Here is a 26,097-nt window from a genome sequence, read left to right as displayed (position 1 = left end):
TCTCCGGCGCGGATCAATGAGAGCGCAAAGGTATCCGGAACTGACGGCCTCGCCCACCCAGCTCTGGTCCCGCCCGTTTGCACTCTGCTCTCGCCCCCTCCCTCACCCCCGGAGGCTTCCCACGTCACATGTTGTTTTGCTCTTTAGCTCACTCCCTCTGTACGGCGTGTTATTTACTGTCAAACTGTTACCGACACCAGCTCCGCGCCAGCCTGCCGGGACCAGGCTTCACACAGCCCGCAGAGCACCTGCATCCAGCCCTACAGAGCCAGCTCCCGATCTTCGGGGGCACACGCGAGTGCACCATTAAAGACCCCGGCAGTGGGGTAGCCCGGGGGCCGGCGAGAATGGCCAGCTCGCCGCTGACGGGCTCCCCGGAGTCGCCCGCCCAGTCACAAGGAAACAGCAGTAGCCGGCAAAGCGTGCGCAAGAGCGGCTACCTACGCAAACAGAAGCACGGACACAAGCGGTTTTTCGTGCTGCTGGGGCCGGGAGCGACGCCCGGAGAGCCTGCCCGACTCGAGTACTATGAGAGCGAAAAAAAGTGGCGCAGCAAGCCGCCCAAGCGCAGCGTTACGCTGGACTCCTCCTGCCTGAGTGTCAACAAGCGCGCAGACGCCAAACACCGGTACCTTGTAGCACTCTACACCCGCGATGAGTACCTCGCCATGGCAGCAGAGAGCGAGGCCGAGCAGGAGGGCTGGTACCAGGCGCTGAGTGAGCTGCTGAGCCAGGGCAGGGCCGGGGGCTGCTCCGCCTGCAGGGAGGGCGGCAGCCCAGAGGCCGGTGGGCCCTGCAGCAGTTGTGGTGCCGCCACCGAGGACCCAGACTACGGACTGGTGACGCCGGCCAGCCAAGTGTATCGCGAGGTGTGGCAGGTGACCGTGAAGCCCAAGGGACTGGGCCAAAGTCGCCAGCTGAGCGGACTGCACCGCCTTTGCCTCTCTGCCCGCTCTGTGGCCTTCGTGCGACCCAACACCGAGACCCCGGCCGCCCGCCTGCAGCTGATGAACATCCGGCGCTGTGGACACTCGGACAGCTTCTTCTTCATGGAGCTGGGGCGCTCCGCGGCCACTGGACCCGGCGAGCTCTGGATGCAGGCGGACGACGCAGTGGTGGCGCAGAGCATCCATGAGACCATCCTGGAGGCCATGCGAGCCATGCGGGAGCTGGCCGAGTTGCGCCCGCGCAGCCAGAGCCAGTCAACCCCCATCAGTGTACCGGCTCCCCGGCGACACACCCACAGCCACCCACCGCCCAGCCAGACGGGGCTGCCGGCCCGCCGGACACGCACCGATTCTTCTTCCTCTGCAACGCCACCCGCCAGCGCTCCATGCGCACGGGTGCGCACGGCCAGCGAGGGGGACCGGGTGGTCATACTGAGCCCTGGGGCCCTGAATTCGCATCTGAGCCGCTCCAACACCATGGCAGGACCTCGCCCGCTCTTTTACCCCCAGTCCCGTTTGCCGCCCCCGGGAGCCCTGCAGCACAGCCGCTCCATGTCCATGCCAGTTCCCCGCTCGCCACCCTCGGCTGCCAGCCCGATCAGCCTGTGCTCCAGCAGCAGTGGTCACGGCTCAGAGAGCAGCGCCCTACAACGACCATCCAGCTGCGGAGCCTCCACCTCCTGTTCGCCCAGCGACGCCGGCTTCATGTCCTTGGACGAGTACAGCTCAAGCCCTGTAGACGCCGGGCGACCGTGTCTCCGCGCTGGGACCCTCCACCACCGCAGCAGCACCCAGGAGTCTGTGGCTAAGACGCCACCCACCCCCGGCCGGGAGATGAACGGCTACATGTGCATGGAGCGACCGCCCAGTGGGGCCAGCCTCGGCCCCCTCCACCACTGCCGCCTTTCCAGAGAGGAGTTGCTCGATCCGGCGCACAGGAAACGTACCTACTCGCTGACCACCCCGGCCCGCCAGCGGACCACCCCACAGGTCTCATCCGCCTCCCTGGACGAGGCCACCCTGCTGCGAGCCGCCTGTCACGGCCACCGCTCTCGCACCGCCTCGCCGAAGGTGCCCAACCACCCCTACCCCGAGGACTACGGAGATGTGGAGATTGGCTCAACTGGACACCTTGGCGACGATGGTTACATGCCCATGGTGCCCGGGGCGGCTCTCATAACTAAAGACTACATGCCCATGAGCAGCTGCACTGTGTCCGCTCCCAAGGAGATCCTACGGCCCCGCAATGACAGCCCCCCACAGCTAAACGGCTACAAGACTGGTGAGAGCTCACCCGAGGACAGTGGCTATATGAGGATGCTGTGTGGCCCCGAGAGTCGGCTCAACGGCACAAGCGATTACTTGAACATGTCCCCTGGAAGCCAGGCTTCGGCCACCCCTCCGGACTGCTTCTTCCACCCGCAGGTTAACGGTGACAGCGACCAGTACGTGCTGATGCACTCCCCCGGTCGCCTCCAGCCGGAGGAGCCAGCGCACGCCCGATCCCCTAGCCGACCCAGCACAGAGAGCATCTTCCACCACCGCTGCCGGGCAGTGCGACCTACCCGGCTGGCGCTGGACACTGTGCGGACCCTACCGAGTATGACAGAGCATCCTGCGGGGCCCGAGCCCCACAGCCCCGGAGGCGAGTACATTAATATTGACTTTGGGGAGCGCTGTTCGCCAGCTGGGGGCACCTCGCCTGGCTCCGACTATATGAATCTGGACTATGGTGGCCGCTCTCCTCGCTCCGGCCCGGTGTCACTGGAGTCCGAGTCCCCTCGAAGGCGCTGCTCCGGTCCTCCCTCTCCCGTGCGACGGCAGCAGGAAGACGATGACTATACAGAGATGAGCTTCCCCACACCACCTCAGCCCCTCTGTCCGAAGCCGGAGGCCGCTGCTCTGTTGTCCAGCCCCGCCGCTGGCGTCCAGCGTCTCAGCCTGTTGGACCCGGCGGTCACCTTCCCGCCTCCCCCGCCCCTGGACCCCGATCGTGGCGCAAAAGTGATCCGTGCGGACCCGCAGGGAGGCCGGCGGCGGCACAGTTCCGAGACCTTCTCGTCCACCACCACAGTGACCCCAGTGTCGCCCTCCTTTGCGCACAATCCAAAGCGCCACAGCTCGGCCTCTGTGGAGAACGTGTCAGTGCCGAGGAGGGGGCCTGGCGGGGAGAGCTCACCCGAAACCACTGTCCCCTCTGAGCCCGGTGGAAGCAGCCCTATGTGCCGGGAAACTTCAGCTGGCTTCCAAAATGGCCTCAACCACATACACATCACGGCAGAGTGGACTGATCCCAGTGGCAAGGCGCGCCCTCTGCTGGCCACGAGTGATGGCGCAGCCTATGCCAGCATGGACTTCTTCCTGACGCACACCTTCAGAGAGGCGGTTGCCAGTGGCAAAAGGTGAGAACTGCCCTCCTCTTCCCTGCAATACTATCAGTTGAGCAGGGCACGAGCCCCCTGTGGGCAGGTGTATGGTGTGTTAGAAACTCTTTCAGTGGTGCTTTAAATAGATAAACACTGCAATGGGAAGAATGCCTGCTCTCCCTTTATGAATACGTGTCATTTAAAAAGCACTTGCTGTGCGTCGGTGGCTCGGAATGTGTGATGTGAAGTGGAAGCCCTGGGAGGCATTGGTGTCCCCCAAATGATCATATGCCAGAACATTGCCATGACATGTTGCGTTGGCCAAATGTAGCTGCCTGTATAACTATCGTTGTGGTGGGGGTCTATCTGTTGGCACGTGCAGTGGGCCGTGATTGCTGCCTTTGTGTAACTGATGTGCGGCCCGAGCATGGTGTCTGGGGAGGCCTTCGCCGGCATCCAGGTGTTTTACGGTGAGCGGTCCACTTTTTAGAGCAATGTTTCCCCACCTTATAGTGAGCAGGTACTGCACCCGTGGGGCAAGACCTTGATTTGCCCATGTGCGCACCTTCATGTGCCACACACTGCCCAATGAGCTGTCTCCAGTGTGCCAGCCATTGGCGCATGCCCCGAGCACTGCCTCTGGGCGGGACCTGATGAAGGGGTATTCTGGGATTCCTTGTGCTAGCAAATGAATATAACCTATCGCACTTTCTTTCTCCTTGTGCCTTCTACAGACTGTTGTCAAGGACGTGACCTCTGTCCGATTTCCCGACCTGAGTCAAGGGCATTTCTGTGCTGGGTGGGAGTGAGTGCAGGATTGCACTGCAGTACAGCAGTGCGAAGTGCTTGTTATGCTAAAGGGTGCTTACACTTTGAAAGTAAACCGAGGCGCTTTATGGGGCGATTGATATCACGTGACCACCCGATAGAGGAGCACCGGAAGCAGCGTAGACCACAAGCCAGATTACGGTTGAGAAGGGTGCCCTTGCATAATTACTTCGCCTGCACCTCGTTTTGCTTTGACTCGCTCATTGGGAGGCACAGATCATGGGTTAAAAATTGTGTTCTAGCAAATTAAGATCCCTAGCCCATGTGCGTGCTTTCAATATTGTTTGTATAGCGCTCCATATTACCTACCAGGCACCGAAGTGCTTAATTGTATGTTTTACTGATACAAATGAAGTGTAAACTTCGCTTTAAAGTGAGTGTGGGGGCAAGGGGGCGTTTCCACCCTCATCCCTTTGGCGGGCGCGTCCTGTGCGAGTCTGACTTCTTAAGTACTAGATTCTGTGTACTTTTGGGGAATATCTGGGGGCGGAGCACTTTTGTGTACTTTTGGGGAATGACTGAGTATAAATGTCTGATTAGGGCATTTGTCGCCTGCGTCAAGCTTTAGCTGTACCCGTTGGTACCATAGCTACCTTTAGGCGTGTGATACACTGTGTTTAAAGAGAGAGCGCAAGAGCACCAGCATTAGACGTTATATTTCCTCTCGGAGCATCGCAAATTAGTGCCGACATCTGTTCTTTTCGGCGCCCAGACCGGACAAAAGCGTGGGATTTTGCTCCACACAAAATGTTCCTTTAGTGCACTATCCTCTTGTGGCACAGTCCAGATTGGGTTTTCTTGAGGCATGCATGAACTACATGCTTTGTTTACCTGCCGGGCCTGTTCGTTTTGGCCACACTGTGCGCGTTTGGTAGTAGTTGTCCGAGGCGCCGATTCCGACAGGAAGCCATTCATTAGTGACTCCCGCTGAACAGGAAACGCTCCAATCGCCTTTGTGGGGTTTCCCCAAGGAGGATTCCGCAGCCTTAAAATAGCGGAGAAATGTGTTGTTTTCTTCTGGAGGCGCTATAGGAAGCGTGCAATAGATGATAGGCGTTTAAATTGACGTATGCCTTTGCAGTCCATGGTTTTGGGGCAGAATAGTGTTAATAAAAGATATCTTTAATGCCACTTTTTGTTTTCGATACATTTTAAAACGATTATAAAATGTCAGTTTGAGAGTGTGTGTCCATATGTTCATCAGTTCCTGGGGCTTACATATGGCCAGTTTGATGAATGTCTTATACCATCAGGTGCATTTGCATACCCAAATAAATCGTACCCTAGTCATCAAGAGGCACAATGATTCTACAGTTTAAAATGGAGTGCGTTGCAGCTAAAATATCCTAAAGTGATGGCACAGTTCTGGCTTCATTGTGGCTTTTTTTTCTGGTTAAGTATGAGCCTCCTTCACTCACCCAAACCTCATTTTACTACTATCATCTCCAAAATAAACCTTTCTAGACTGTTTCCCTCCTCTATCCCTCCTTGACCCTCCAAACCTCATTTTACTACTATGATCTCTAAAGTAACCCTTTCTAGACTCTTCCGCCCTTTGACTCATCCCAGACCTCATCCAGCTAATATGATCTCCCAAATAAAACTATCTGGATTCTCCCTTCCTCTATCCCATTTAAACTCGCTCACATGTCCACCCCTCAATTTAACAAGGTGTATTTCCCTGTAGTAAACGCCACCAATCCTTTGAGTTCTGGAGTAGCGTGCTACCTGCCAAAGAGCTCTTTAACACCTCGTCGGGAGTTGTAAGTACTTTATAAATACAATTAAAAAGAAAGGAACTGTCATTTGCTGGTGCCCAGAGCGGGTCTTTAAAGAGCCCCTGTGAGGTGGTCTTTTGATCTCTCCATACAGTACCCCAGCTTGTTCTCTTTACCCAGATAGGCTGAGCTACTCTAGTCAAAGGCATGAGTCTTGTTCTGGTGGAATGTTTGTATATGCGGTTTTGTCAGTGTGGTGGTCACTTGTTTATGTATGGGTTTGGAAGGCATCTGCTTTGTTTACAAGGTGGGACATCGTAATTTTTGGGATAAAGGGTTTTTTGTTCTGTGGAAGTACCCAAGGTCCGTAGCACTGTGAACCGCATGTGCAGTTTTTTACCCTGAACGAGGCAATTGTGATTAATTCTTCGACTAGACTGGATTCATCTTTACCCCCAAGCGCATGGACTGAAGGTCAGATGTAAATGCATCGATATCGCGCCTCCTACCCCTTGAGGCGTCGAACCTTGTGTTATGATTTGTGGTGCAAAATGCTTCGAAGGAAGGCCATGTCTGTTTGACATTGAGGGGCCAACGAATTAAATTTGTTTTTACTAATGATGTTAAGGAACCCCAAGTATGCAAGTGTGTAGCGGATTTAAGAAGTAATGTGTAAAGTGTCTGCAATCCTCCGAATTTGTTATTGAAGATCACTCGCAGCACGACCCCCCAATTCAATTACTGCCACCACACTAGAAGCCCCTCCCAATCCTCTCCTTCTCCTCCCCACATCTTCGTTATTGTAATAAAAGCTGGTTGCCATAGTGACCGTATGCCCGTCTCCACGCTTCACCCACAGCCCCTGCTGTTTCTGTCCCCGGAGGTGCCACACGCCCACAGCCTTCCTTGTTTTGGTTTTTCCACGCATGCGCACTGGAGGTTATTCAAACCCTGTAACTGTAGTGTGTGTATAGCCAAGGTTGTGATGGGGAATGAGAGGTAGGGCGTCGTCACCGCCTCTAGGTTTAAGGTTCTTAGCGTCGCAGGAGGTTTGGGGGACGTTTCCTTCATCAAATTGTACGTTTCTGACAGACGTCATTCACAAAGTCGCCGCTCATCTTTTCTGAATGAAAATGTATTTGTGCAGCGACGTCGACACTTCTCCATGAAGGGACTGAGCACTTAGCGAGTATAATAGAAGATGAAATTAAAAATGCGATTGAACACACAACAGCTTTTATTCTTTAAACCATCCTCATGCTTTCTTATTTATTTATTTATTACTTGGAGTCACAAACGATTTTAAAATCACGTTCAAAGGATGCGTGTTGGTGGGGTATCAACACGCATCCTTTGAACGTGATTTTAAAATGGGTAGCTTTGGCTCGCGATTAAGGGTTTTACTGACTCGCATCTCTTTAGGCTATGGGAAAGCACGTTTTGAACCTGGACATCTTGGCAGCCCCAAGCAGCGCCTGTTTATAGTGGCTCAAAAAGCTTCTGGGAGGAGGCCGGCGAGGCCACGAGCCCGGCTCAGCGTGGCACGGTCACATGAACCAGTTCTATTGGTGAGTTCAGCCCGGGACTTCTGAGAAACATTAACCGGGGCCTGTTCTCGCTGGATTCGAGGTTGTTAAAAGCGTATCTTTCCAGTATGTGGTCTCCTTGTCAGTCTAAAGCCAGCTCGCAACCCGCTTCCGACGGTGCACGTGTGGGGGTTGTCGTCAAGGAATTAACTGTTCTTAAAATAACCCGATGGAACCGCTCTGGTGGCGCCTTTTCACAATCTCACGTGCGCCGGACTTTCAAAACTAATTGAACACAGTGTACAGAGCCCGTGTGCCCGAGAACCTGACGACTCTGGTTTAGCCGGCGCACTCCTGTCCGAGCTGGCCGCCTCGTCTCCTCAGGGTGCTTATGTTTTCTTCTTTTCTCTAATTGGATGCGATTTGTTTGGCCTTCATTTTTTACGAAAGGGCGAGCCTGGGCTCACATAGGGAAACTGAATTTAAAGACATTGGGCCATTTCTTTGAAAACAATGAATGAACTTACAATACTGGTACATTGTTCAGTGCACCGTTTTACTGTGTTCACCAATGACACCCAGGTTAGAAATTGGCAACTAGCACTGGCAAAGCAAACCTCCCTTGTATTTTGAGTGCTGACTAAAATATTCGAAAGGTCGGTTGCTGTGAAAACAAAATGGACTTCTTTCTGTATACATGGGGGCTCTATGAGATAACTAATCTGGTATGTGACGATTCAGTGTATTTCTGCGTGCGAAATGGTCCCTTGTGCATTGCAAGACGAGAAGTCGTAGGAGTCCATGATATCCCAAAAAACCAAGAAACAGATTAAGAGAATCCTTCTCTGCCTGGAACCATTCTGTATATTTTTAAATAAATGCCAACAATAGGTCTTCAGACAAATGGGCTCGCAAGCCAGAGCTAAAAGCAGAGCCGGAAACTACTTCCCAGTGTCTATAACATGCAGGCATGAGGACTAAGGTGCAGCCATTGATGTTGATATCTTTTCTTAACTGGTCCACACCATTTTGGTGGGTGTCTTTCCCGAGACCCCTCTGCTAAATTTTCCTTGTAGGAAAATAGGACGAGACTTTTCAATTTGACTGTACAAGTGGCAAAACCTAGCCTTATTCGTCACCCTAGCAATTTCCTGTTAAATTGTGTCTGAACTTATGGCTTACTTCCTCACAGGCGCTATTTCAGGCAAAGTCCTTTAATTCAACATGAAAATCTATTCTGTAATCTAAATTTCGGTTAAAAAAAATACAAAATCCAGAGTTGGTTTAGCCTATGCTCTTATCTTTTAATGATGCTTTTGCTATTTTCTCTAGTTGTATTCAGAATAGACCCTGTAATAGTTAAACTTTGGAGGGAAGAGAACAGCCAGCTCGTGTTGAACTGGAGGCAGCTTCAAAGCGTTGCCCCGACTGGCTGTGCCTTGGCTGTGGTCGTGCTTCGAGGTGGATTGTGTCTGTAGCTCTTGTCTCGAGGGCTTGTTCCAGGTGGGCCAGCACTGTGCAGCCGTCGCCCGGGGCGCGGAAATGCCCGCGCCGATGCTATCTTCCCAGCACGTCATGTATCCAACTTTAGTGAACGCCGGTAGGTCATTTGTTAGTGAACGTTTACAGCATGTCGTCGGCGGGAAAGCCTGCCTGTTTGCGTTGTCAAGGAAGCTATAGTTTTAATTGAGTTTGTGGTGTGGACTTTTTCAGAGGCTGAAACGTGATCTTTGCATGAAACGTGTGCATTGGTACGTTTCTCACGTGTGCAAGGAGAAGTTTTTTGAGGTGAGCACACTTTCGGAAGCTTGACTTGTAACCTACCATTTTCACATCATTACATGTAGTGAGAGCTGCTTAGATTTCATTTTTACAGGTGTTGGGCTACCACGGTGCCCCGAAGTGCTCTTCTGTCACTCGGTTATGCAGCAGGTAGGACCACCATTGCCTTCACGGTGTTTCTATGTAGTTTAGGGTGTCTCTTCACATATGTGATGCAGTAAAGCGTCCAGAACAGGATCCCTTCTTCTTGTGCTAATATAGTCCCATATCGAGTGCAGAAGTAAAACCTGACGAATAGATTTTTTAAATAAAATTAAAACATTTCAGTTTAAATCAGGTATTGCCTTGTGGGTTAGTTTTTAGGTAGATGATGGTGTTAGATAATATTTGAATAACCCACAACCTGCCATCAGTACGGCATCGAAACGCTCTTTAGTGTCCCAGGCTACAACTTTCCATATCTGTCGCACCGTTTTGAGGAGCTGTGCGGTTATGTAGGTGTTGATGAAGTGTGTGCTTGTTGGTTGAGACCTGAGGGTTTTCTGCTCAGCATCTCATATTTGACAGATATGCCATTGATAATCAGAGGTATCTGTAACAAGAAGCTGGTCCTAGTCGGTGATATTGGGTTTTTTAATTGCATTTTCGGTTTGTGTTGTGTGTATGTGCAGAGCTCTCTTTCAGTGTGTGCTGTTGAAAGGTGGTGGACAGCTTTCCCTTTTGAGGCCCACAAAATGCATGTTTGTTGGTGTGTGTGCTTTATTCTCTCTGTGTGCTGTTGGCTGTTCTACGTGTTACAATTGAGGTGTTATTGTATTTACATGTTGTCAGCTTGTTGATATCCAAATAATGGGCATATATAGTTGGCGTTGGGTGTTACTCTTATCATTTGATGGTTAAACCTTGGCTGTAGTCCCCCCCCCCCCCCCACCCCACCCCTCAGTGTCATTGAATAGATTGCGCAATCACAGCCACAGTGGCTACTAAAATCTAGGCGCGTTTGCTGGAATGAATGGGTTAATTTGAAATGTTTTGCTAAGGCGGTATCAGTGGGTTCTGTTTAGTGTGAAAAGTGAGCTCCAATGTGCATACAAATGTGATTTCCTTCTGTCCTCGCGGACTGGTAAGTTTGCATGAAGAACACAGCTTTACTTGTTACCCACAGAGCAGACGCAGCCTTATCTGTGAGGCCGGGCCCCCCCTTCATCACTGGTGTTAAAGCCCATAGGTGATCTGCTGCGAGTTGGCCTTTCTGAAAGTCAGGACCGTCCACCACAGGTCCAGGCCGCGGCTCCTCTTTGTGGCAGTAATGCAGCGCCGTGGTATGGGGGCGGGGACTGGCGGCATCCGTCATTGTCTTTTCAAGCGCCTCAAAGAGAACACTTCCTTCCTGGCAGATGGCAGCCCCAGGGCCGTGCACCTGCCTTTTCCCTCGGAGCGCACACCCGTAATCTAGGCCCGCATCACCGCTGACAATAGGCTAATGATTGCAGACCATCTGCCCCCGCCTAAACAAAGTGGGGAGAAGCCGTCCCTCAGCTAGGAGTGGCAGGGCCCGCCACGGATAATGCCGAGGCATAAGGCGCCGGAGACCTTCAAAAGATGCCCGGGCTTTGCGCGGAATGCGCAGTGATTACTATCGCCTGTCGGGGCTATAGAACAAGCGAATGAGCATGTGCTAAGCTCAGTCTGACGACCAGCCTGCATTCCACAGCCTCCTGATGAAGCCATTCTAAACATTGGACTGAAACGTTGGTCTTCTACAAGATGGAGGCAGGTCACAAGTGAAATTTAATGGGCCGTGCAGCGAAATACAACTTATTTATGCAGTAGGAATTAGCTGAAAAATTCCCTTCCTTTACCAGCCCTGTATGGTCCACAACTCTCAAGATATGTAGATGTTTTAGCGCTGCATGTGACGCATGTATCGAATTTCTTCTCTAATTTAAGGCTATATATTTTAAATTAATTCTGAGCAGTATGCAGTTTTCTAATACCCTTTTGGTCAAAATGTGCAGTAATATATTGATGTAATAAAAAAAACACCTTTTTAAATTAAAACAGTTATTTTAAGGTGCGGTACAACGTACTACCAACCTTTGAAGAGTAGTATTGCAGTGTGTTTGTACTTCGCAATTGCTTCATTTCTTTTGAAACCGGCACCGTCTGCCTGTGCCGTCACAGAGGGGGGTGCTGCGGTCTACGTAAGAAACAGGTGTACACCTTACACGTAAAGCAAATATGCAGTAATGTAAACATTACCAACCGCAACTGGTATCCTGGTATGGGTGTGTTTACGTAGTTTCCCCATGGGTACCCGTTATCATACAATGCATTCCTGATGCCAGTGACACACACGTTCTGCACTAAAGCTCTTTGGGAAATATCTTTGGCTGCCCAGAGTTCGCCCCCCCCCCCCCCCCCCTTTTATTTGAACCCCTCCCTTCCAGGGTTGAGCAAGGAAGCTCCATTTTACGTCATTCATCTGGCGCCGCTGTAGGCCGGTGTGACTTACAAAGCATCGACCTTTTCACCGCGTTTGTTTCCAGTGGACAAAGATGGGCCGTTAGGTTATCTTTACAATACTTTGGAACTTGTTTCCACCAGAAAATGTGAGCTGGAACTAGACCACACAACCGGACATTTTTTAGTTGGTACAGACTTAAAATTGCAGTGCAGCCTGCAAGACCGGTTTTGTTGTACTGTTTGGTGTGCGGCTTTGATCTTCTAGTGACTCATTTCTTGAGCACTCGAGCAGCATGTGAAAGCAAGTTTGTGAAGTATTTGCTGCTGGAAATCAGCAGTAGTTTAAGAATGGCGCTCATTAATAGTTTTCTGCAAATTATGTCCTTTTTTCATTTAACCTATAAATGTTTCGGTGTGTTAGAGCGCTATATAAAGAGAAAATGCGGATTTTCTTTTTGTGCCACATATATAATTTATAACTTGCTCAGTTGTAATATAGTGCCACATGTGTAAAGTGCGGGGGTTCTGGCTGACAGTTCTGGTTGGATTCGTCCTATTGGAGCAGAATCAAGCCTGGTTTGCGTATTGCATGTGTCTCTAGGGTGCTTTAGGAGCACCAGTAATTTCCAGTGGCTGGGATTAATTAGAGCAATCCACTAACCACTTTTATTTTTCTATCATTTAGTTGGCATGTAACTTTTTGATCAATTTTATTTTCCATTTAACTCATTTTTTTAGTTTAATACTTTATATAACGCAGTGTGCCATAAGCACAGCATTATTCTGCCACAGTATCAGTGCCATGCTAACTTTCAAAAGGAGTGTCTCTATTTGGGGTTTTTGTATACACGGTTCTCACCCCAGTATTACTGGAAGGAATTTGCACAAGCAGAACTGTGCAGATTGCAACATGCTTTCCCCCATGATATCCCACAAAGACAGTTTCTGCACTGCAAAGAGTAGTGGTAACAAATGGCACACTTAGGATCTACATACCAGCCAACACCTCTTGGGTGCATCATCTGCGACATAAGCGCTTTGAGCCAGTCCTGTTTCTTTGCTAACTCAAGCCATGGAACAAGACCCACTACAGGGAGTTAAGTCGGTTAATCATTTTCGAAATGTACGAATTCTATTCACTGGCCTTGGTCAATGATGCTCATAGGCAGTGTCCGGTTATTGATTTTCCAATGATCCAATCCTGTTTCTGGCCCCCGGTGAGTGACTACAGCATTTTCCGTGTTTTGTGGCATTGGTGCCCCTCCCTCGTGCCACCTGCATTGCCCGATGAACCCAACATTAGCCTCCATTTTGCGAGTGGCCTTGTTACGTGTGGTCTCAGTGACTTGCCCATGCTTGTTTGGATAATCGTTATCAATTTGCTGAAGTCATCAATAATCTGCCTTACATCACCATGGTGGCTGCTCTAAAGGTGTCCTGTTCCCTTGTGGTAATGTAGGAGCACGATTGGCGCAAAACGGTATTGTTAGTGCCTGGAAAAATGATACTTTATCCAGGTAATTGTTAGTTATTTTGAGTACTTCTTTTTCTTTTTTTTAGGATGTTCATAGAGTTCTAGAAAGGTTTCCTTGTTAGAAATATAGCTGAAGCATACACCAAATCGATAAAAAAAAACTCTGTAGCGTTCATTGAATTGTAGGAGACATGGTGTGACCAACCACAGAATAGAACATTGCCCAGATGACATGAAAGCCATATCCAGTTTGAGCAATCTTGACATTCCATACTAGCAAGAATGACCTCTTGCCTGGAATGTAACCTTTGTGTTTGGAGTTTCCTGTTTATCAATACTTTGACAAGTTAAATGGCTTTGCCTGGGGCCCTCCTGCTTTTCTTAAGGGGCACGCAAACCCTTTCGGACATTTCTGCATAATTAGCTATATGGGAACAAAATGTCCTAAAAAAACTTTTTGCCTCCTTTTATTTTGAAGGGAAATGAGATGACAACCAAAACTTGCAGTAAGTAAAGGTGAAGGAGCACTCTTAATCCAGGAAGTTATGTACATTACAGGTTACTTCCTTGGGCAGTCTTACCACTGAAGGTCTAACAGCACTGAGAACAATGCGCTGTTTCTGTAGACGTGTCGCACCCTCCTAGGTGGACGTGACTTAAATGAACAACTCGCAATCAATTGCGTTTGCCTTGAACTGGCTATCCCAACCATTTTTATCTGTGCTTGTGAAACTTCTACAACGTCATAGCTCTGCTCCTTTGTACATCATCCCGGTAGAGTTTGTCGGTACTGAGGCAGGCAGTTGATGGGGTGTATATGGATTCGGCTGGTCTGCCCTTGAATGCCGCATATTCCAGTGGCAGCCCTAAATTAGCGATGTTTGTTTCCTGTCTTGCAATTTGCTTCTTTCTGTGTTTGTGAAAGGAGGTAATATTGTTGTGTGTAAGAGTGAGTGAGACTGCATTCACAGTATCGATTTTAAATCAGCCATGTACAGATGGTTCTCATGCTTCCTTCAACTTTTGTTGCCTACAAACAAGAGGTACACTCCCAAGTGGCTGCATGTGTAGTACCTCCAACCTATTCTAGCCAACTGCGGTGAACGTGCTGCACTTGGATTTCCTTTAATAACACCTCTCATGCATAGCTCCTTTGTTTTAAATATTGCTCTGTGGTAACTTGGAAGCTGTGGCATGATGATTTACTACATCTGAATATATATATATATATATATGTGTGTATATATATATATATATATATATATATATATATATATAATCTTATGACGTCTGTTCTATGAGAACAGACTGTGGGGCAGGCTAAGATATCTGCTTTTGTCGACTTTTCCTAGGGCCCACTTGTGCATCTTTTCAAACTCTTCCTCCAGCTGAGCCATTGGTTCCCTTCACCCCTTCCCTCTAGAGTCCTTTTCCGCCATTTACCCTGCCCCTCATAGAATGTATTTCTTTTTATTAAAATGTATAAAGCTGTCGGATGCACACAAACGAGATTTGCTCCAACCAGTAACAAAATTAAAAGCCAGATAGTCTTAGATGTACTGTGATTATTCCAATAGACTGATTTTGTTTATTCCAAGCAGTCAGTGGTGACCATCTCGCAAATTCTTTGGACCTACTCCCTTAAAGGAGAATTTTCGTATCTAAATGTTGTGCAGATACCCTCGTCGTTTGCACTGGGCCATTGGAAATGGTAGGTGGCAGGGCAGTCTTTCTTCACGGTCTAGTCCTACTGGCACATAAGTGTGGCACACTGAGGGGAGAGTTCAGGTCCACGCGGAGGATGGAGTCGAACATTTACTGCAGAGCTGCGATGATGTTGTACACGCTGTGATAATGTTGCACACGAGGCTGGTTCATCTATGGTGAAGGCTTTGAACCTGATCATGGCTCTCACTGGGAGCCATTGCTTTCTTTAAAATCGGGTATGGAGTACGGGTATAAAGACTAGGACCACATACAAATTGTTAGCTACTGATGAAGTATTAAAAACAACTCTTGAGACACCATTGTCCGTACTGCGATAGCTGTGGAGGATGGATTTTTTATTTGTAGACTTGTTCGACATGGCTAAAATAGAGGAGGTGGAGAAAGCTGTGCTGATGAATGGACAGAACTATCATACAGCTTGGATTGGATGCACTTTTGTACCTGGCCTCACTAGTGTGTCAGTTCTTTCGGCATTGAATACCAGTCTGCATGTAATCCACTGCCACGGTTATTGTTTTTTGGATTGGTTTTGCGGAACCGTGAGTGATGCTTGAGGCTAAAAGGGATGTAATGGTCATGAGGGGGGACTAAGTTGACAGGATGTCTGGGAATCCCAATTTGCTCTTCAGATGGCTAATTTGGCTCTCTATACCAAGCTAGTGAGCACACTTGGATCATTACAATTTTTATAAGCTGTACATCAGTCTCAAAAAAAGTATACAATGCATGGCATTCATAAATTTCGAAATCAGGAGTTCAAAATCTTAAAACTTACGTACTATTTCATTTGTACATCTTGTTTGACTCTCTCTTCGTTGATAATGATGTGCACCAACCTAAAGAAGTGACTAAAACCCCATAGAAATTGTTGATATGTTTGAGCAGGATTTTGTGATCAGCTAAGTCAATCTTCTACATAGTCGAGCAAGAGGAGGTTTGTAATGACAATGTAGGCAACAGCAGTTAAGACTGGTTCCAAATGCTGTTTAACAGCCTACAAAATTGTTTGCATCTTTGGTGACAAACATATGTCAAAAGCACTCTAGATCGTCACATATTAAACTCTTTATCTCATAAATGCATTGTTTAAGTAAATCATTTTTGTTTTTCACAGAAGTAGTCTTCTTTCAAATTTTTTATACAAGACTCTAAATGCGAGCCAGACTCACTGGCTTTGCTAATGCTTGTCTTCTTTTAATATTGCCTAAACCCCTTATTAACATTGGGTGTGATTTCTTCATTAAGAATGTCTAGTTACACATTGAACCTGCCTGCTTATTCTGTAGTTTTCAGCCCACTGTGCTCAAAATCGCCAGCTTTAAGGAGTTCACTGTTTTCAACCTACACTGAACCGAACTGGAGAGAATAATTTTTGAGCACTGGTGAATTTAGTGGGCCTTCATCAGGACGTGAGAGTGCTAAGTACCCATACACTTCAGAAATGCATGGCTAATATTTGGCTCTGCCAAGAACGCCCCGAATGCCAATAGAGCTGCTTTAGGGTTGCCGGTCTCTGCTTGCAATCAGTTTCTTACTACTTGAAGATCCCATTTCTAGGGATTTCTTTTTTACGGTGATCTGGTTGCAATTGACCATCTGCGCGCATTTGTAGTTTTCCATTTCAATAATTGATTTAAGGGGTGGTGATGGTGCATAGATTTCTTTTGCAATACATAAATTGTCCTCGTTCACTGTTTTGTACACTTTCTGTGGTCAGCACAGCTACTCGGCAATGCTTATCGGGTCACCAATAACTCAAACTGTAATATCATCATGTGTACTAAACAAGCTGCATGCTTCCTTAATGTTCTGCCAAGTAGGCTTGCTTTGTTTTGATACAAATGAAATAGTACATAAGTTTTAAGATTTAGAACTCCTGATCTTGAAATTTATGAATGCCATGCATTGTAGACTTTTACGCAAGACTGATGTGAAGCTTTATAAAAATTGTAATTATTAAAGTTTGCTCACTAGCTTTATAGCTCATTAAACACATATTTTCTCATGTCCTTCCCCAGATGTTAAACTTTGAGAGCTAGTTTTAGGTTGCTGGAATATTTCGTCTGTTTCTTTGTTAGAATGGCCACCCCCTCCAGTTAATGTCTAAAATGGCTTCTGTCAAGGTTCTTGGATGGTCTTTTGAGTTCTTCAGTTGATAAGATTGTGGTGCCCAAACACTTTACCTCTTACGAATGCATTGAGAGGACTTTCCAAAGTGTTTTTTTTAAATAAAGTTTTGCCTTTTCTTCCTTTGTGAATGCTGGAATATTCTCAGTTTACCTTCTCGGTATTTTATTTCCACATTGCAAAGCACTTTCCACTGAAAAGAAAACTTTTCTCAAATGGAGCCAAGCTGGCGAATGTATGCAGAATATTTAAATTTTGCACAATTGTTATACACGGGGGCTTTGCACAAGTAAAGGACCTGATTTCTGCAAAGTATATATTCTGTACAACTATTTCTTATTAGTGTTAAGGATTTGTGCAACCTAAATTGATGCCGAAGTCAATACTTTCACACATACATGCCAAAGAGAGAAACTCTGCAACATCCACAAAGTTGCAAACGTTTCCCTATACCTTAGCAAAGGTTTAATAAATATTCATTACAAAAGCTTTGCACATCCCAAATGATGTGTTTATGCCTTTAACCCCTTCAGTGCCCGCCCCTTTCCCCGCCCAGTGCCGGCCGTTGCATTAGCGGGCGGGGTCTATGACGAGCTGGACTCGTCATGGGCACAGTGCCACCGCGGCCCATGACGAGTCCAGCTCGTCATGGGCACTGAAGGGGTTAATAGTGCTAGACCATTTTTTGGAAGTTGAGCACTGGTTTTGTTTTTATTTGCGAGTGTAAGATCTGAAACTCTTAAACCTAAGCAGATGTGCACGTTTCTGTTTCTCAGGCATGTGACTTCAAGTAAAGTTCTTACTTGTTAAATGCGCCTCCTGCAATTAGAAGCTCAATTCAAATCTCAGGCAATCCTTGACCAAAATAACGTAGATGACCACAGACCCCCTTAAACTCTCACACTGCAAGTTTGCACTTGAGTTTGAAAAAAATATATTTTCACTCTTAACTTTCTGGTTTAGTTGAAATTATGAGCTGCCCCAGACCACGCATTTTCTACTTTCCACCCTTTGCATCACCCCTTTCGTTACTTAGGCCCATTTTAACCTCTTATGGTTGATTTAGAGGACTACATGGACACCGGAATTGATTTTTGCCTTTTTATTAGTTTTGAATTTCAAACAAGAGGTGCCTTCATACTCCCTTTTCCTTTAGTGTGGTTTGCAGTTGAGCGGTGTGGGGAAGGGTCAGATCTAACCAAGCCTTCTGCAACTTCGAAGCAATATAATGACAGCCATGCATTCGAAGGGGTGACACACAGGACGACGGCACCTTGAGCCTTGAAAAGTACCCTCGAATGAGCCAGGAGCTTGTTCTCCGGGTTGGAGTTAAGTAGGGCTCAAGCATGACCACCCAGTGATGTTTCCATCGTTGAAGCCATCAATCATGGGATGCTGTTATACCAGGCTGGCACCTAAATGGAGTGGGATGTATGTCTTGTTTACATTTCTAGCTTTCCTCACTGCTCCCATCCCTGACCTATGTTACCATTCAGTGCCGCGATCTCCTTGAACAATTTTAATGTATTAAGGCTGCAATCGCCCACAAGTCCTGATTTTTGTAGCTCTGACTCGCTCTGGTGGTACCCAGTGCTTTACCTCCTAAAGCAACTGTGTGAATGTATTTAAGTGTGTAAACACTTATACAAATGTTGTTGTAATTGTTAAAGAAAGCGGCTGCGTCTAGTTGGCGGCTATGTACGTATTACTGCCTGCCTTCGTTTTTTTTTTATATACGCCCCCGCTTTCAGCACCCAGATAAATATCCGGTAGTAGAGGAACTGATTATAGTTCTGGTTTAGTTTTGCTCCACTTAGTTTTCTAGTCGCAGGAATGGCGTCTCCCCATGTTGTGTGTGTGTGTGTGTGTGTGTGTGTGTGTGTGTGTTTTGAGTGTTTACTTTTAACACTAGGTTTTATAAGATGCTCTCTGTTGGTAAAAGAGCTCTGTCGGATTGGGCAGCCTTTTACAGCTAACCCCGTCTTTTGATGACAAATGGAAGGCTTGTTAAGTGGCAACAGTAATGATAATCGAATGCCCTCATACTCTCCTGTGAAAATGAAACTGAAAGATGAGCCCATGACTCAGTTATGTGGATGATTTAATTTGAAATGAGCTGATTGTAAATTTGACTAAATGTACACATTGCTAGTACCGTTGGTAATCCCGTTTTCTTTGTTCTAGTGGATTCGGCCCTCTTTCTTCTCTCACCAGGCATCCTTTTAGAAGCCTCATTGATTTTTTTTTTCTCCCTTTCTCGTTACGATTCTGTCTTGTAGTTTTGCCATCTGTCTGGATATTGCTGTTGGCAGAAGTGTTGTGTAGCACGGTATGCATGAAACCGAGTTCAGGGCCGTTGGGGGGTGGGGTGTGTTCTGCAGTTTTAAATCCCCTATACAGTATTTTTTGTCATTACAATACATACATGTTATGGTACTGCAAGAAAATGACGTAGTCCTGTTTTAATATCCGGCTTAAGTCTCCTGTGTGCAGCACTAGCGGGCTTCTGCTTTCTACTACAAGTACACTTCCCTGTATATTGACAGATCGCAGGGTCTCTCCAACATGTATGTGTGCACTTGCCTCACATGATGATGGACTGATGCAGTGTTGTGCTCAGGGTTTTTTAGGTCTGGCTTGACAGCACAGATGGTTGCGGAGCTATAATTACTAATGTTTTTAAATATACATGGTGTTAATGGGCTTTGGCTCCACCTAAATTCTTTCTCCCTCACCTCATGCTGATTGGTGGCTGTTTTGGGAATCATTGAATAAGGAGTAATTTATTTGCTTTTCATGAAGGAGTTCTGTCTATTTTCAGCCCACATTAAAATCTTTATCTCATACAGAGAGCAATCGTGTATTGGTTGTTCTTCAGTGTGGCTGGCCTTTTTATGTATTCACATTTTTTAAATGCTTAAATGCAATCCATACCTATGGGCTTTGATTATTCTTGTGATATTGTTTCTGAGAGAACTGGGGTTCGTACTGTTTTTACAAAGGGAGTCCAGTTCCAAGGCTGCCTTCTATAAGAACCAGTGGCATCTACACATCCACACAGAAGAATCCGAGCCAAGGCACTCGAGAGTCCATCTCGTTTAGTGACAAGCTTCTTCCAGCACCCTCCCCTGGCGTGTCTCCTTTTTTATTAGAAGTGAATTATTGTGTGTGAAGGAAAAGCCAGTCTCGATTTTTTTTGTTCTTTTAATTTGGGACAACTCTAAAGTACTGCTTGAACACATTCCCCCTCCCCAACACACATAAACATGACACTCTCTTCTCCCCACGTGGCCTAGGTATTAATATCAATTAGTGTTTTGTGCACTATCTCACAAGCCTTCTGGCTCTCTCATTCGACGGGAAGTCGCTAAATGGGCATAACCCCTGTGTTCACCGGTATTTAACCTCTTGCATTCCAGCCTCCATTTATACAGCCACACAGCCCCTACACACATACTTGCGTCCCGCAGTTACTGGCTTGGTTGTGTGAAGTTCCTACTTTGAAGCCACAGGCCATTCCTCATTGTAAATGCCACTCTGTTTTACGGTATCCTCAAAGCAAGCACATTTCGCCCCTCCTTAGAATGCCAGTTTTCTACCCGATTGGACACTTAATGTATTTGTTGAAGATTACTATGTAGCCATTCTGGCAAAGACCGCCGAGGCGGCACTCCCGTTCACCACCACATGGGTGAAAATGTGTGTATACGGTCGCCTTAGTCACCCTCAATAGTTTCCCCTCCTCTGCCGTTGACAATAAATGCCAGGTTTTGGTTGTCAATTAAAGCCTGCCCCAGTGGGCACAGCGAATTAGGCACAATGGCGTATTCGACGCTGTCTGGGTTCAAGTAATGCGTGTGCTAATTGGCCGTGCGTCCTCATTTCCTGTTCACCCATGCCCTGATGGGAAATGAGTGCTTTGTCACTCCTGCTTGATAGTGGCGCCATTTTAGCTTATCCTTAATTGATAAACCTTTCAATCAAGAGGAGAACCCAGCAGCAGTAAAACGAGCAGAACAGCTCAGTTTGAGATGCAACATATATATATTTTTTTAAAGAAGACACTGGAATGGCACCTTGCTTACTAGGGTGACAAAGTGAAGTAGTCATTTGCAAATAGATTCATTATCTGAAACTATATTTTTAAGTAGCGTTTGTTCCACTCATTTATACATTTTATTTATTTATATCAGGAATCTAAACTCTAAGTTCACCCATTATAACTACAGACTCTCCCTTCACTACCAAGACCTTTGGATGTAAACTTCACAGTGGGTGGTGTATATCACGTGATGAGACTTTGACTTTCATTTAGTGATAAGCAAGAGCTTGTGTGTTTTTCGATTTAGAGAAACTTCCATGGGTTCTGGGCCTGTTGATAACCATTCTGGGTTATTTTAAAATTCCTAGTATTTTCTATAAATTGTTTTCTAGAGTTGTCCATTTAGGCGGGTGCTATGAATCTGTGCCATTCATCTGTATACAATTGTCACATTCTATTAGATGACACTTGCCAGTTTGTACCTGGGCACTGACCACGTTGTTACTTGGAACTGAGTATTGTTCATGCACTTAAAGTTAACCATCTGTTTCTTGGGATTCTTTGAAATATTTCAGGAGCTTTGGTACTCTTTTAAAAGTGGAGACATGATACTGCAAATTTTAGAAATGGCAATCCAGAAACTTTTTTGGGTGTCTTTATTGAACGTTTTCTAGTGTGCATTGTCTTGTGCAAATACCACGTAAAATCTACGTTTTCTGGAGTGCCTAATGCACTACCCAGTTCAATCATGGTAATAAAGTTGACAATTTTCACAGTGCACACCCTAAACAGTTGTTCAGTCATTCTTAGCTAATAGGTTTTTTATTACCTAAGGCTGTGTACTCCTTTTTAACCAGGTTAAAAAGTTCGTATGGTGAGTCCGCCTTACTCACTCCTAGGGTCACACTCCAGGGGTTATATGAAATTGTGCCTTTTTATTAAATCATGCAGGCTTTGTGCTGCCGTACTTGTGAAGTGACCCGCAAGTGTGTTTACCTCATTGTGGAGTGTCGTGATAGGTGCTTGATGCTAAAATTCATGGGACATCCACCCAAGAAGCCGTGTAGTAAAATTTCCACCACCGAGAAGGCTTGGCGATGGAGCACTATATTCTACAGCCTCTTAATGTGCAAATGCATGGGGGGGTATGTGTCAGTGTAGCTCGGTACAATTATGGTTGTGGAATTTGTTTTTTATCTACACATGGGAAAAAGTAATGCAGAGAAAAGTCTTTGCTGATATATTTGAAACCCTTCAAACGATTATTGGCTGTCAGTAGGTCTAGCTTGCATTTTTAGTCTTTTATTGTTTTTTTAAAAAAAAAAGACTTGTTCAGTGAAGAAACAAAACTCCAAAACCATTGGTTTCTATTAACTCTACATATGTGTGGTACATATAGTAAATAAAGATAGTGCCTCATGCATTGCAAGCAAGCACTTCATAGGTAGGAGGTGGAATAGCATAAGGTGAGTGATACTGCCCGGGGCGGAGTCAAATCACAGACTGTTTATTTTAAATAATTGGTAGCAGAAGGACTTGCCAACAACTGCTCGCTCGAGCCGATTCTAAAAAAGAAAAGCTAATAAACAGGTGTGTGTGGAGGGGGGCGGGGGGCTACAGAAGCTGCACTTTTCCTGGTGTCATTGTTAAACAGGGGAGTTCTAAGCCTGTAGATTCACCCTTGTATTGTCCTTTGGTTCACACACACACAAGACCTGCATCTCTACGGTGTGCGGACTACCAAGTTCTTTTGTGGTACTGAATGGTTGTTGTCATTTTCCACAAACTTTGGATCACGAAATGTTCTTTTTGAAAATGTCTTTAATGCAGTTCCTTTTCTTTGAAGTGACAAATGGGCATGTTTGCACATGATGTTAATGAGGGGTGTAGCTCACCAAATACATAAATATTAATAGGGTAGTACTTAAAGTTGTCAGTTTTATATTTGGTTTTAATCCCATTTTGCTAAATCCAAAAGTAGCAAGAAATCCAACATAAGATCACGTAGTCGAAGCCTGGTAACGTGGTAAAAAGCTTGTGTATGTGCATCTGTTGACGATTTTTTTACCTGACTATTTAGTAATGTTCCTTTTGTTTGTTTTTCAGAGGGAAGGACCTGATTTTATCTCATGACCTTGCGCCACAGAGTACAACATGAAACCAAGGTTACCTGCCACCTGTGTGCAACTGAAGCTGCTCCAAGTTTACTTTCCTGTTCTGTGCAATTTCTGTGTTTTCGGGCAGTTTTTTTCCCGCTACAGTGTAGTTGATCAACACGAAGATGGGCAACCTGCCTCGTTTGGTTTTCTGTGACAGACGTCTGTCTTACCGCTGAGCTTCTGTCATAGCCCAGTTGAAGATTTCTTTTTACACAGACAATCACATTTCCTTTCTGACTAGCCTTTTATCAATGCCTTTGATCCCCTTTTGCAAAGATGAACCCTATTTATTCTTCAGCAGGCTGGGAGATTTTTCTAACCCGTTGGAACGCAGTAAAATCTGGTATTTGCTGACAACATACCCCTTTTTAAGACTACCGCCGCCCTACCTCGGTTCAAAGTAACCCAGATGTTTGTATTGTTCATATGAAAGGAGACTGCCTTTATTTTTATGCTGAATGTTCCTCAAGGACCGGTGTCAGCCTTACTGTAATCAGCTGCTGCGTGGATCTAAGAACAGTGTTTACTTATCGGACTGGAGCCAATCAGGACACTGAAATCTGCATGAAGTATTGTTGGCTGGGCATTAATGAAGGATCCACAATGCTTACACAATATTGCTGAAAAAGCAAGAGTTCCAAAAAAGAACGTGAATGTCTTACATTTTGTATGTATTTTTTAATCTTATTTGCGCGAAGGCCTCTTGTTCCAAGTAAGAGTATCTTCTGCCAGTTCCCCTTGGAGGCATTGAATAAGCAGGCAAAGGAAATTCAAAGCTGTTGGCAAACAAGAGGTACACTGTTGTACATAGTGAAACTGACCAATTCTGGCACACTGTATAGAAGGCATTATTTTAAAAAGGCTTTGCAGTCAGCCTCTTATTTATTTATAGTCAGGACAAGTAGATATTTTTCAGTATTTAAAAAAAAAAAAACACTAAAGCAAAACACTTGTGCCCTGACTGACCTCACGGTGAGGAAAGCATTGCACCGGAACAGCAGAATGTTTTTCGACTGCTTATATATTTGATTTTAATAATCGTATATATATTTTGTATTGGTACCTCACCCGTGCCTGTTCTGGCAAATTAATGTTATACGCACCATATGAGTTTTCTGTCAAGTTTGTACAAATACTGTAAATTTTTATGGAGAGTATCTTATTTTTTTGGAGGACGGGAGTTTCAAGGTCTTAGAAATGTAGTTATTTAATGCCCTTGCAGTCTTCCTTCTGACAAACTGATCTTTTAGAACCGGGGATTGTATAATAAGACACAGATGAATGTATAGTGTGACTGCGCTTTCCTACACTTTTCTGTTCCTCTGTCACCCCACCATATCCCTTGAACTAGGTGTGCCTCTTTGTGCAGAAATGCATGAGTGCACCACCAGAATATCGAGAGTTTCATATCGACATGCACCTGCATCAACTCCACGAAATCTACTTCATATCGCTCATGGTGGTAGATTTACTATTCTTATCTGTGTTTATGTTGCTGATGGGTTGATAGTCGATATTCTACGTTTGACATGCATATCGGTCGATATTATTGACTTAGATATTTTGACATAACAACCCAATGCATGTATCGTGGAATATCTGCTCTGAGGTCAATATCAATGTATAGCGTTCTGTAAATACCTGACAGTCGTGCAGCTTTGTATGAACGTTTCTTCATATGTTGGTTAGCGTTATGATCTGCAGCATCAAAAAATGGATGCTGATCCCTCCCAATCACCACCTATTGGTTTGTATTTTGAAATTGCTACAAACTTGATCATGCCACTATAACAAAGTAGATTTATACTGTTCCTGCATCCTATGAAAATAACTTGACACCTTGCTAAATTATATACTCTCCTCTACATTTCATTAAAAGGCATATGCAATATTTACATAATCTAGTTTACAGAATGGAACCAAAATGTATAAATTATGTTTGCTAAAATTCTTCATGTATATTTGGACTTTATACATTTTTGCCTGACTTAACTTAAAAAAAAAATGTAAAATACTTTTTTAGGTATATATTGTTTCTGGGTATCAAGAAGTTAAATATATTTCTGGCTATTGTGATGACAAGAGACTTAACTTATCTTGCTGTGTCTTCCAATGTACATGTTGTATATAGAGACATGTGATGCTGCTGACAAAAATAAATGAAATTAGAGCAGTGCATTGTATTTAGTCTTTATTGATCATGGATGCTCTCTTAATAGCCATATGCAATACAATAAACTAAATTATTTATGAAAGAAAATGTCTTGATTGTTTATTATCGTGATAGATAAGTGGTACGGGGTTGTTTGTGATTTCAACAACGAAAAGCTTGCTGTTTTCGCAAATGCTTATTTTACAAATGACTCGAAATTTTTTACCCAACATTCAGAAAACCTCAAAGAAGTGGTATGGCACATCCCATAGTTTGGACTTCAATCTCCCCTTACTGGTGACAGCACTTTTGTGTATACCTGTGGATTTTGTAGGTTCTATTTTTTTTTTTTTAGAGAGATTGGCTAATTTCTTTGCATAGTATGTCTAGGTCATCCAGTCTCTCTTCCATTATCCTCTATGTATGTTCATGCCAGTCCTACAGTGGAGGACCACCCATCTCTCTCTCACAAAATAAGTTGAAAGAAGCCCAAGAAATATATAAATTCCATCCTCCTTGCATGCATACAGTTAACCTTTTGCTTAACTGCATATTGTGGCACTTTAGCCCATCTTTGTTCATTCTCCTTACCCCCTAATTAACTGTGTAGGTCTTCTCCTACAGACAAAATACAGTTATCTGTTGGTCCCTCGTTCTGGGGTGCCCTGCAATGTCAATGTCAAATATTCTTATAAAGCAAACAAATCACCAGAAGGTCTCAAGGCGCTAGTAGCAAAAAAGACAGAAAAACAGACAATAACCTGATACCTAATGCGAACACT

At 45.6% G+C, this 26,097-nt stretch overlaps 1 protein-coding gene across 1 annotated transcript; it reads left to right on the top strand.

The window, feature by feature from the left end:
* The first annotated feature begins 12 nt into the window (after positions 1-12).
* LOC146805636 (insulin receptor substrate 2-like) lies at positions 13-25,423 on the top strand. The gene is made up of 2 exons (XM_085622907.1): positions 13-3,349; positions 23,111-25,423. Exons 1-2 carry the CDS (start codon positions 129-131, stop codon positions 23,160-23,162), a joined length of 3,273 nt encoding a protein of 1,090 aa, XP_085479033.1. The 5' UTR covers positions 13-128; the 3' UTR covers positions 23,163-25,423.
* Positions 25,424-26,097: the final 674 nt, after the last annotated feature.

The sequence above is a fragment of the Triturus cristatus genome, chromosome 8 (genome assembly GCF_964204655.1).
Source record: "Triturus cristatus chromosome 8, aTriCri1.1, whole genome shotgun sequence".
Classification (NCBI taxonomy): domain Eukaryota; kingdom Metazoa; phylum Chordata; class Amphibia; order Caudata; family Salamandridae; genus Triturus; species Triturus cristatus.
This window is presented reverse-complemented; position numbering and strand designations above follow the sequence as displayed.

Excerpts from the sequence above, each read along its gene's own strand:
- LOC146805636 (XM_085622907.1), top strand. The coding sequence starts at position 129 with ATGTTGTTTTGCTCTTTAGCTCACTCCCTCTGTACGGCGTGTTATTTA. Across the intron at positions 3,350-23,110 it reads GCGGTTGCCAGTGGCAAAAG|AGGGAAGGACCTGATTTTAT; the intron begins GTGAGAACTGCC and ends TTTGTTTTTCAG.